Source organism: Urocampus carinirostris, chromosome 7 (assembly GCF_059441175.1).
Source record: "Urocampus carinirostris isolate Australia breed hairy pipefish chromosome 7, RoL_Ucar_1.0, whole genome shotgun sequence".
Taxonomy (NCBI): Eukaryota; Metazoa; Chordata; class Actinopteri; order Syngnathiformes; family Syngnathidae; genus Urocampus; species Urocampus carinirostris.
The window spans coordinates 27,805,421-27,818,242 of record NC_142355.1 but is presented as its reverse complement, the minus strand read 5'-3'; the positions used below and the strand labels follow the sequence as shown (position 1 = coordinate 27,818,242).

The following is a 12,822-nucleotide window of genomic DNA, read 5'->3' as shown; positions in this document are numbered from 1 at the left end:
GATACCATTGGGCAATATGCACCTGCAATACTGTTCTTCTTTTGGATGTTTTATTGATTCTTAGCTTTGGGGGGAGAAGTGCAATGGTACTTTCCATTAGGTAAGAGAAACGCTGGTTTTCCCCATCATGCTTTGAATGAAAGTTTTTCCCTACCCCCTACTGCGACTTTTCTACTGTTTTTCTTATGTAGGTAGAGTCGGAAATCTCCGTTGCATGCTGTTAATCCGTTCTCAAACAGGGCACGTTTTGTTTGGAGTTGAACTTTAAAATAAAAGAATTAGCAAATGTAAATAGTAAACTTTGTAAGCCGTTATCATGGAGTGCATAATTCACATGACGGGCATCAGTTTAATATGCCTCTCTATAATACTAACTATACATATTGTTAGTATGTAAATATGTTCACTTTTTATAACCCCCTTAACCATCTTTGTCGTAGGGGCACCACTTCCAGTGGTGTTTCTTGGACAGGTATAGCCTGGCGGCGCACATCCCTCTAGGCGTTTATTTTCTTTTCGTGTGTCGAAGTTTTTTATCCCCTGCCAGAAACATATAATACTAGTTTGGGTGTGCAAAATGATTCAGCCCCATTGAGTTAATACTTTGTAGCGCCACCTTTTCTGGGATTTCATCCGCAAGTCGCTTAGGGTATGTCTCTATCAGGCACATCGAAAAACTAATATTTTGGCCAATTCCTCCTTGCAAAACAGCTCGAGCTCAGTGAGGTTGGATGGAAAGCGTTTGTGAACAGCAGTTTTCAGTTCTTTCCACAGATTCTCAATTGGATTGAGGTCTAGACTTTGACTTGGCCATTCTAACCCCTTGATATGTTTTTTGGTGAACCATTGCATTGTAGCTTTTGCTTTATGTTTTGGATCATTGTCTTGTGGGAAAACAAATCTCCGTCCCAGTCTCAGGTCTTTTGTGGACTCCCTCAGGTTTTCTTCCAGAATGGTCCTGTATTTGGCTCCATCCATCTTCCCATCAATTTTAACCATCTTTCCTGTCCCTGCTGAAGAAAAGCAGGCCCAAACCATGATGCTGTCACCACTATGTTTGACTGTGGGGATGGTGTGTTGAGGGTGATGAGCTGTGCTGCTTTTACGCCAAACATAACGTCTCGCACTGTTGCCAAAAAGTTCGATTTTGGTCTCATCTGACCAGAGCACCTTCTTCCACATGTTGGGTGTGTTTCCCAGGTGGCTTGTTGCAAACTTTAAACAACGCTTTTTATGGATATCTTTAAGAAATGGCTTCCTTCTTGCCACTCTTCCATAAAGGCCAGATTTATGCAGTATACGACTGATTGTCCTATGGACAGCTTCTCCCACCTCAGCTGTAGACCTCTGCAGTTTAGCCAGAGTGATCATGGGCCTCTTGGCTGCATCTCTGATCAGTTTTCTCCTTGTACAAGCTGAAAGTTAAGAGCGACGGCCCGATCTTGGTAGATTTGCAGTGGTCTGATACTCCTTCCATTTCAATATCATCGCTTGCACAGAGCTCCTTGTGATGTTTAAAGCTTGGGAAATGTTTTTATATCCAAATCCAGCTTTAACCTTCTCCAAAACAGTATCTCGGACCTGCCTGGTGTGTTCCTCGTTCTTCATGATGCGCTCTGTGCTTTAAACAGACCTCTGAGACTATCACAGTGCAGGTGCATTATTACAAAGAATTGATTACACACAGGTGGATTCCATTTATCAGCGTTAGTCATTTAGATCAACGTTGAATCATTCGGACATCGTCACTAAACTTCTGGACAGTTTGCTGCACTGAAAGTAAAGGGGCTGAATCATTTTTCACACCCACTTTTTGGTTTTTTATTTGTTAAAAAAGTTTAAAATATTCATTAAATTGTGTTCCACTTCATGATTGTGTCCCACTTATTGTTGATTCTTCACAAGAAATTATAGTTGTATATATTTTTGAAGTCTTAAATGTGGCAATAGGTCACAAAGTTCAAAGGGGCCAAATAGTTTCGCAAGCCACTATGAATATAGTTATGTGAACGAATTGATCAGGTATTTAAAGAGACATCATGGCTAGGAATTAGAAACGAAGTTTGAAATCATTTCAATCATAATGATCCATAACTGGTGAGGTATTTTCAGAACCGGTCAGTGAGCTAAAACCCATTCTTATGGTGGTACCTGGTGCCCGCGAGCAACATATTGGTGACCCCAGCCTCAGGGGATTTTTCTCAGCGGGTGCCTTACATAATTATAGTTTTTGTATTTGTAATTTGAAATTTAAAAAATGTCAGGTCTATTTCATCATTGAGCTTTGTACTTGGAAAATCGAATGGTCATCACGATAGACTACAAAAAAATATATATACTAGTATATATTGATGCATTATCGCTGTGTACAACCAGTTCGGGGTGTCCCCTGCCCATTGCCTGAGGATAGCTGAGATTGGCTCCAGCAACCCCGCGACCCTACTGAGGATAAGCGGTGCAGAAAATGGATGGGTGGATATTGCTGTGCGTGTTGTCAGGGAAAAATTGCTATATTTTGCAGCAGACACAGCCTGATAGATACTTCACATTGGCCTATTCCTATTTTCTCTCCCAAGCACAAGAGTGAACGCCTGCTCCAGAGATATTCTCAAGTCATTCCTGGCTTTGTGCTGCTTTCTAGTGGCAATTTGCATGTACTGCGATGCCTTAGATTTAACGATGAGTTAGAAATGGAAACTTCAAGTTGTACCATACAGTGTATGTTTTTTGTCAACAGGAAAAAACAAATAATTCAAATTGATAATATTCTACAGGACTTTCTGAATATTAGAATATTGTGATAAATTCCTTTATTTTCTGTAATACAAAAAAAAATGCCGCGCATGCTCGATTTATTACAAATAAGCTAAAATATTGCATGCCTTTTATTACTTTGTTATTGCTGATAATGGCTTACATTTTGACACAGGGCCATATCAATGTAATAGCTACTTTCAAAGGGCCTGATGTAGTTAATGTGATTAAATTGTAGGCAAAATACGTCTATTTTAATGTGAAATAATTCTGATTTTATTATATATTCAAGTCACAAACATTACAGTTGCATTGAAAAGCTGTGCATAAAGGTATAGACTATGTTACTTTTTTACTAAATGCAACCAAAATCTAAATCTTCCTGGACATTTTTTAGATCATTTCTCAATTTCATTCATTGCCATTTATATAAAAAACACAGGCTTGTAGTGTCGCTGAACCATCACTCTGCAGGTATTGTAAGCACTTTTTGACACGTTTATCATTTAGATGCTCAAGTCAAGTAAGTCATGTTTATTTGTGACACCCTGAATCACAAGTAGTCTCATAGGGCTGCACAAACCACAAACTATTATGACACCATCCCCTGATCTTAAACCTACATGACGGCAAGGAAAAACTCAAAACCTTAGCATGAGGAAAATGAAGAAACCTTAAGAAGGGACCGCACATGAGGTCATCCCCCTTCCAGGATGACCAGGCTGCAATGGATGTAGCAATACACAGACATTGTTAACATTCAACATATGGCATTCGCATGCTTATGAATATAAGTGTATTTTAAGCCTAGATTTGAACAGTTCAACTGAGGTTGCAGATCACAGGGCAAAGCATTCCCTAGCATGGGGGCCCAAATGGAGAAAGCTCTCGAACCTGCGGATTTCTTCTTCGCTCTCGGGATCAGGGCTTATAATATTTCACGGCTCTGAACAAATGACTTTTTCTTTGTCCAATAAGTCTCTTTCAACATTTTGGGTTGTCGACCCATGGGCTAGCTTGTTGTTTTGCCCGCAGAGCTTCTTAAAAAAAGTATCGGGGCTTTAAATGTTCTTATTATATATACCACAACCATATCTCCCTAGTGGGAGGTGGCTAGAGCCATTTCTGACTCTTTTTTGGGGAGATTGATTCAGAGGAGGGAATTTCCAGCCCCCTCGCTCAACCCAACTGAGGTTTTTTTTAAATGTTCTACTTGCGCTTAAGTAATTTGTTTGATTCATACTATTATAATATACTTGATGATTGTAATTTATTTTAAATAAATTGTAATTCATTGATGATTGGAGGGACTTTTATAATTTGATGATCCGATTGTCAAGTGGGTCAACATGACTTTTTGTGACGCCCTTAATTACAAGGAGTCTCAAAGGACCACAGATGATTGCAAGCCACAGACTATTATGACACCATCCCCTGATATAAAACCTACATGAGGGCAAGGGAAAAACTCGAAAACCTCAACATAAGGAAAATGAAGAAACCTTGAGAAGGGACCATAAACGAGGTAATCCGCCTTCCAGGATGACCAGGCTGCAATGGATGTTGCAATAACAAACAATAAAATTAAAAACAAAATATAGAATAATTAAAGTAGTATAATATAAAATAAATAAAATCAAAGGGATGACCAGGTTGCAATTGATTTAGCATTGACAAACAATACACAGATATTGTCAATGTGAAATATAGGTCATTCATAAGCTATAAAATATACGTGTGTTTTAAGCCTAGATTTAAACACTTCCACTGAGGTTGCAGATCGAATCTCAGAAGGCAGAGCATTTCACAGCTCAGATATTTGAAGCTCTCGTAGGCCACACAAAATGTGTTTTGTGTACAAATGTTTTATATACATTACTGGCGGTCAACATATTCTATTAGTTCTATGAAAGGACTCGCCGTCCGGTAAAGATTTGCTCATGGGCCGTAACTGGCCCCCAGGACCGGCCTAAGACTTCATGGGGCCCGAAGCAAAACTAAATTTAGGGCCCCCTATTACTTTATCATTTTCACACCTACTAAAACTCATTCCATGTTCTACTCTAGGGGTGAGCAACTATTTTGAGTTGGGGGCTGCAGGTGGCATGTGATACTTCTTTTGAAATAGATTAGTTTCATCAATTTGGTTTTGAAACAACCAAGATTACAACAAAATAGTATATTAGGTCCCTGGTATAAGCACTTCATTTGTTATTTAGTTTTGAAGTATTACTTATTAGTCTTTCTGAAGTCAGATATTTATTGAAGTTCTAAGTTTTTTTCTGTATTGTTACTATTTTTGTACTATTCTCTTAGTATTTCTGAAGTATTTTTTGTAGTATTTCCATTGTAGCTTTTTTTAGTATTTCTGTAGTACTTGTGTTGTATTTTGGAAGTAGATTATTTTGTTATATATCTGTAGTGTTTTGGTATTGTTACAGTACTTTTATGATTATAGTATTTTTATAGTGTTACTGTAGTATTTTTTTAGTATTTTTGTACCATCTCGGTTGTGTTTTGTAGTTTTTCCACATAAAAATATGTTGTATATCTGTAATATTTTTGTAGTACAGTGTTACTGTAGTTTTATTTTTGTAGAATTCTTGTGATATTTCCATGGGACAATTTTTGTAGTATCGCTATAAGTGTAATTTACAGTATTTCTGTTGTAAACCTCTTTTACTAGTATTTTTTATATTATACTAAATTTTGTTGGTATTTTTTTATTTCAGAAGAAGTATCATTTCTGAATTACCAAAGCATTATCTTAGTAGTAGTTTTGTAGATTGTTTGTAGTATTTCGACGGTAGTATTTTTGTCATATCTCTTTAGTATTTTTGTAATATTACTGTATTTGTCTTTTTTGTAGTAAATAGTTCTGTATTAGTATTTTTTAATATAGTATTACCGTAGTAGTATTTTTGTCGTAATTCTATACTGTTTTTTTATTTTCATAATGAAAGCAGAATAATATAGGAGGCCCTTTTTAAGCACTATTTTTTATATTTAATTTTGTCAATTAGATGTAGTATTTTTGTTGTATTTCTGTTAAAGTATTTTTGAGCGGACACACGAAGTGAGAATGGGGACAATATTGGCACAAAAAAGTGAACCACTCTTGGGGGCCCCCTAGTGGTAGCGAGGCCCTAAGCAGCCGCTTAGCCCGCTTGTGCCTTGGGCCGGCTCTACGTCAGCTCATACAAATATTGCCAGAATTTTAATTAGCGGTGGGTGAGATTTCAATTTTTTACAATGTCTACTGGAAATTGACCACAAGGTGACATTCAATTTCCTGCTTGAAATCAAAGTGATAGACATATTTAATAGCAGGTAGACTTTGTTTCCAAATAAAAGAGGTAAAATAAACAACTATTTTCGAATTTAACTTTTCTGGTATAATCTCTTAACACTTGCTTGGCTGGTCTATTTAAATAAACAGTCTTAAATCAACATTTAAAGGTGGTGTCGCCAACTTCAAAATATACTTGCTGACGCCATCTTCTGGCTGAAATCATCATTGCAGCCTTGGTCAAGCTGCTTGTATGCATGTGTCTCTCTGAGACTTGCCTGATTAATCTCTCCTTTTTTAATCTTTTTGGGGGGGTTGGGTTTGCATTCAGACTGGAGTTGAAACAGTAATTGTCTTACTTTCACCATTTTCATCCTAGAATCGAAGAAAAGCTCGAGCACAGGCGGGAAAATCCCTTTCCTCCAGCATAATGCGTTCAGTGGCCGCATCAACAATAATTAAAGTTAGATAAAAGCAAATGGGCATGGTGAAACAAACAAACAAAACAAAACGAAAAAAAAAAAAATATATATATATATATATATATATATATATATATATATATATATATATATATATATATATATATATATATATATATATATATATATAAAGGCTCTTTGAACTCAGTTGGGCATAGTTACCTCATACGTAATAGAGAGAATATTTATTTTTAAACTTTTTCAGAACACATCAAATTACGCAACCCACCTTTAAAGGGACCGTGTGTATCATTCCGTGCCTCCTATTGGTAAAAAAACAAACAAACTTGTTCAAAAAATAACATTAATTTAAATAATGAGAATTAAATAGAATATTTCTTGGTCAAAAAATTAGAATTAATTTTGCATAACGTGATCATCACCGAAAAGGGAGCTGACATAATGGTGGTCCGTGTATGGGAAGTGTTGAACTGACACTGGTTACGGTATTTTATTGTATAACATTATAAATGGAATAATGTTCTTTTGTATAAAACCTATGAATAGTTTACCATGATACCATTTACTACTCAATGAATAGATTCTCTGAGGTTCAAATAATCTGATGTGTTAAATACAGTAGAACCTCGGGATACAGTGACCCAGGCAATGTTCCCTCTAATTTTCCACGGGTCTGAGCATTCACACAAAGTCGGTGAGCAACGCTTGAAACAACAGTGAGCCACCATAATCCCAAGTGTGGCAAGATCAAACATGTCCAAAACTTGACATCAAGTTACAATTTCCTGAGTTTTCGGCATCGCAAAAAATTTTCCACTTTTGAATGAATTGAGTAATGTATGATTGCAAAGGTTGTAAGGCCTACAAACGTCATTTGTTTTTACAACAATTCTTTCAAAAGTTTTCGATTTCTTTTTTTTCTGGTATCTTTTGTCGCATAATACTAACATTTTTGGGGGCGTATTTAGTCGGTTTCACGATACACAACTGTATTTAATCACATTTTTGAGTGAAAGTGCAATTTTGGCAACAAAATTGACTTGGTATAATTGGAAATTATTTGAATGCAACAAAAACTTTTTCTTATTTTTTCTGTGTTTTTTTTCTACTTTTTTTTTAATTCCTTTAAAAAAAATCTCATTGTGTTTATTTTTTCCGAGCTGTTAATTATTTCTTTTTGTAATCTATTTACTTTTTCCTACATTTCTTTGTTTTCTTTTTTTCTGGCTTTTTTCTAAATTTTTCCTTCTTTTTTTCTCAGCTTTTCACTACTTTTTCATTTTGGTATTTTTTTCTTTTTTGTTCTATTCCCCCTTCTTTTAAGTCATTTTGTGCATAATTTTACTTAATATTTGGTCATGTTGGGATTAAAGAAGCAAAAACAACCTGCAGAGCCGTTTAGGACCCGAAAGAGCCGGTTCCCTTTAGTGAGCCGAGCCGAAGAAGCCGGTTCTCGATATACTCTACTAACTTTACTCAACTTCGTTCGACTTCAAAATACCGCATTTAGGACACAACGTCAGGGGAACCCGTGTATTTTTACCTTCATGCACTGTAACTTTGACTTAAGTCGCTTCTTAATAAATAATTTTGAGCCCTCATTTTTGTGCGCTGGCTAGATTTTCTTGTGCGCTTAGAATGTGCGAGCGGTGCGCAATTGCGCACGTGCGCAGCTCAGAAGGAACACTGAACCCAGGTGTACAGCATTTTCGTTTTAAAACACGTTTATGTGGTAGTTTATACATTGTTTCTTATTTTTTTATGAAATGTATCTCATTTTCATCTTCTAGTTATTTATTTATCTAAATACTCAAATCAATTGAACATAGATACAAAAATATACAAAATGCAAGGTCCGTCATCTGACAAAGAGACTTTCGTATGAAAGCCACATGTGATGCAATGCGTATTTTGCGATGTGATACTCAAATTTCGAAACAAAATGTTTTTTCTTCAGTGATTAAGGATTTAGTATCAGTCCGTCAACGCCGAATTCCGGCCCATATCTGGAAAAAGAGATGACGCCTTACACTGAAAAACAACGGAAACCGAATGACAAAGGTGGTGTATCTGAGTCAGATCAGGAGGCTTATCCTGCTACTAGTAACCATGAAAACTAGTATTATCTGATTTCCAATGATTTTGAAATCGGAATAAAACAAACGTTTGATTTGAAAAAAATTGTAAAAAAAAAAGAACAAAATATTTTTTTCCCTTTCTTGAAAAAGTTGACGGCCACCTGGGCAGAGACGTGTAAGTTGTACGCGCGACGTAAAAGATGCACGCCCGGGGCGTCCAGCCAGACGTTATTTCAGACACTGATTATACTACAAATCGGCCTAAAGGGTCTTTTAAGCTAGCTATCTAGCTCCCTTTATGAACTTACATTACAATACTGTATTATCATTGATATAATCATATTTGGCATTTGGATTCTATGTAAACCAAGTTACATATGTACTCTTTCCATATTTTGCTTCAAATATTTCAGTTCCCGCAAAAATGTTCTTTATAGCTGATGTTATATTTTACTAGTTATTTTGTTATTGTGTTCTATAGAGCCCTTTAAGAGTTTTTGTGATAAAGGGCTATACAAAGAAATATGACTTGACTTCAAGTCTCAATACTAGGGGATCCAGTGTTCCAGTTTGACCCCAGGAACAGATTCTCTCCACAAAATTGAGAAAATGCCAGACTTTATGTATATTGGCAAGCTTTAGCTGGGAAAAAAAAAATGAATCCTCAGCTTGAACAAATTGTTTGGGTCTCAGTTAACGTCACACGCTACTTCTGCTTGTCACAGTCACACTGATATGGGTTATATAAGTCTGTATTTTTATTTGACACCAATTAAACTCTGGGTTTTGGTATTGTCAATATTGAGAAATGTAAAGGGTGCAAAAAAGTATCTTTCATCGCATGTATAATGTGAGCTAAGAATAGAGTATTTTTACTTGTACAAAAGAACTTGGGAAGACAATGACTGCAATATATTGAGTGAGACATGTGCTTAGGTCTGTTTGTTGTGTTAAAACCTCCCTCCTTGTGTTAGCTGTGGTCAACCACAGCCACCATCATTCGCTTTTATGTAGGATTCATTGACTATTTTGTCAATGCTACTCACTATTTGTGCCATTGATAAGACAACATTGGTACCGTTCTGAGAACTAAAAATGTAATATTGAGAAAAAAATGGAAAATGTTTTTCTTTTACATGTGGCATGTCTAAACTTTAGACAACTCTTCTGTTTCACCCACTTTTCAGAGACTGACATGTAAAAAGGTCAGTTGTCCACTATCTTATAACGTTTTTGAAACCGTTTGTTTTGTACCATGAGAAGTTTTGTTAATTTTTTTGTTTTTTTTTTCAATCTAATGTCACATTAAAGTTCAGCTGGCTCAAACATTTTGAGTTCCAAGCTGTCATTTTTGTATTTTTAGTTGTAAACAACTTAAAGATATAGCTACTAAGTATTAAATGAACATTTGTGGGATTTCAAATAAAATGAAATGGTTGGACAGAGATTGGTGATAAGGTTCAATGACACAATATTGGTTTTGCAAAGCAAATTCGTATATTTCTATTTTCTTAAATTCTGAACCCGGAACTAAAAAAACTTAGCGACTTAGCATGAAATACCAGCTAAGAACTGCAAAGATATTCTCGAGGACACCAGGCTCTAAAACTGCCGGAAATGATTTCTGTTCGAGTTCTAAATAACAATTTTACCATAACGTCACAAAAGGTTGTCAATGATGAGAACTGGTTTCAGATTTTATTCCAGGTGCACTGAATTTAAGGAAGATTTTTGAAGATAGATCCTAAAACGGAAAAATAAATCCCAGATATAATCTTGGGCTTTATACCTTTTGAGAAAATTCACATACGTTAACATACCCTGACCAAATATGGTTTTCAGTGTTGGGAATATTGCTGTTATAACACTGCTACGTAACGGCGCTATTTTGTAGTAACGGGTTAATCCAACTAATTACTTACAACGACGTTATCTTGACTGAGGGTCAAAACCTTTGCGTTACTTTGGCTGCATAATGCCACCAGATCTCTTTTCAGCGGCGCGAGTTTCCTTTCTCTTCCAAGTTGTTTGCGTCACGTGTTTTCAGATCATGGCACCCTTCAAAATAGCGACTACCATAAAGATAGATAGCGATCACTAATATAGTATTCACTAATGCACCGAAAGAAAAGGCAAATAAGGGCTGAGTTAATATAGTCTGTGGTTTGCAATAATCTGGGGTCTGTGCAGCCCTTTGAGACTCTTTGTGATTAAGGGCGTCACAAGTAAACATGACTTGACTTGACTATGTTTCACAGCACTGGACACGGGTCGTTCGCAAATGAAACGTCTCGATGAGCCGGCTCTTGGAAATGAACTCCTTTTGTCTCTCTTTTTTCTTTTGTTACAGTATTTTTTGTTCTGTTTCTGTATATTTGTTCCCTTTTTCCATTTTTGTCTTTTGTTCTTTTTTTTACCTCTTAAGTTATTCTAGTCAAGTCAAGTCACATTTATTTGTATAGCCCTTAATCACAAGATGTCTCAAAGGACTGCACAGGATTACAATGACTCCATCGCCTGATCTCAAACCATTATGCGGGCAAGGAAAAACTCAAAACCTCAGCACGAGGAGAATAAGAAACCTTGTGAAGGGGCCCCAGAAGTGGTAATCCCCCTGCCAGGATGACCAGGCTGCACTAGATTTAGCATTGGGTAACAGTACACAAAATATCGTAAACATCAATTTAAAAAAACATAGATAATATGTGGAAATTTGTCCGAAAAGTCCATGACCGCAACGAGCCAGCTTCTGTGCATAATGTCACATAATAATTGGTATCATAGAGATTAAAGCAACAAAAACAACTGGAAGAGAAGTTTGGGACCCGAAAGAGCCGGGTTCTTTGAGTGAGTCGAGCCACAATAGCCGGTTATCTAAAAATAGTAAAAATTCCCATCTCTACAAGTAAACGCGGCGTTTCGTAGCCGCTCGAATCATTTCGAATGTATGACATTTAACAACTTTATATTTAAAGTAACGTAAATAGTTTGTTTCCTGGTAACTCGTTACTTTTATAATAGAGTAATTCTGTTACTGACTCTTTTTTTTTGAAAAAGTAGTGAGTTACTGTAATGAATTACTTTTTTAAAGTAAGGTGGCCCACACTGGTCCTTTTTAGCCAGAAGTCTTGGTTTTTGCCAAACAATTTAGGTTGAAATGCTCAGTCCTTCATCCTTGTTTTCTGGATTTTCTTCTGAGACTTTGGGCAGTCAAGTCCAAACAATCTTCTCAAGGACATTAAGGACCTGAACATATTGGAAATCACTGTAAAGTATTCTTTAAAATTGAATACAAATATAAAGTCATTTAAAGGGAAGAAATTAGGCAACCGTGTTCTGTCATCGGTGTATGAGGCATATCGTCAAAGTGATAGCAAAAAAAAAAACAAAACTTCTAACTTTCTCCTATACTGATCATATATTGATATCAATTCCGTTGACATTCAACCCACTTTCAGAGTCCACATTCCACAGTGGCTTACTACTGCAACACTGGTAAGGGCATAAACACCACAACAACAACCTAAAACAAAATCAAAGGAGACCCCGGTTTTGCCATCCCCTACGCGTCAAAGGTGAACTCACCCCAAAAACTGGATTATCAGCTCCAAGAGCCTTCAGGCCCAACTCCATGCGTTCTTCCTTGACGCTGAGGTGCATGCCGCAAGGGGACCAGCAACAAACTATCGTCCGAAAGTGACGCAGGGAAAAAGTGAGACCGAAACCAGTGACGGTCGCCACGGCAACTGAAGCTCACAGTCAAATCCCAGGACGGGAAGCCAGGCGATTCTGGGACCTCCCGCCCATTCACGTACTGTACGGACATGTGATGCGTGACCAGAGCGGCCCTCTAAGATCGCGTCCGTCACATGTGGCGCTTCATTGGTCACCCAGAAATCAGGAGTCATGGAAAAGTCTTGGAACTGTCCGTTTTTTTTTTTGTCTTCAGAAGTTTACCTTCCATAAATTATCATATCTCTCTGGGTGGAGCTTATGAGGAACATACCACCGCTAACGAAATTGAAATGTCATTATTGTGTTGATTACGTCAGTGATCATTGTTTTTAAGCAATTAATCAATAGGATAGAATGAAAATCTATTCACGTTTTAAACCAATGGATTTATTCACCTATTTATTGATTTATTTTACAGGAAATACAAACGGAATTTCAATTTATGGGTTTTGTATAGCGAATGAGCAAGAATGTGCAGTTTTTTAGCCAGCTATCTGGCTACCTTTTTAACCATTAAGCAAGC

The 12,822-nt window shown here is 36.7% G+C and overlaps 1 protein-coding gene across 1 annotated transcript in view; it reads right to left on the bottom strand.

Annotated features, from left to right (window-relative positions):
- The window catches only part of LOC148362861 (solute carrier family 23 member 1), a 73,930-nt gene extending 61,638 nt beyond the window's left edge, over nt 1-12,292 (bottom strand). Inside the window, exon 1 of the mRNA XM_088340435.1 lies at nt 12,150-12,292. Within this exon, the coding sequence (XP_088196561.1) occupies nt 12,150-12,224 (75 nt within the window). The 5' untranslated portion in view covers nt 12,225-12,292. The remainder of the gene's footprint in view (nt 1-12,149) is intronic.
- Nucleotides 12,293-12,822: the final 530 nt, after the last annotated feature.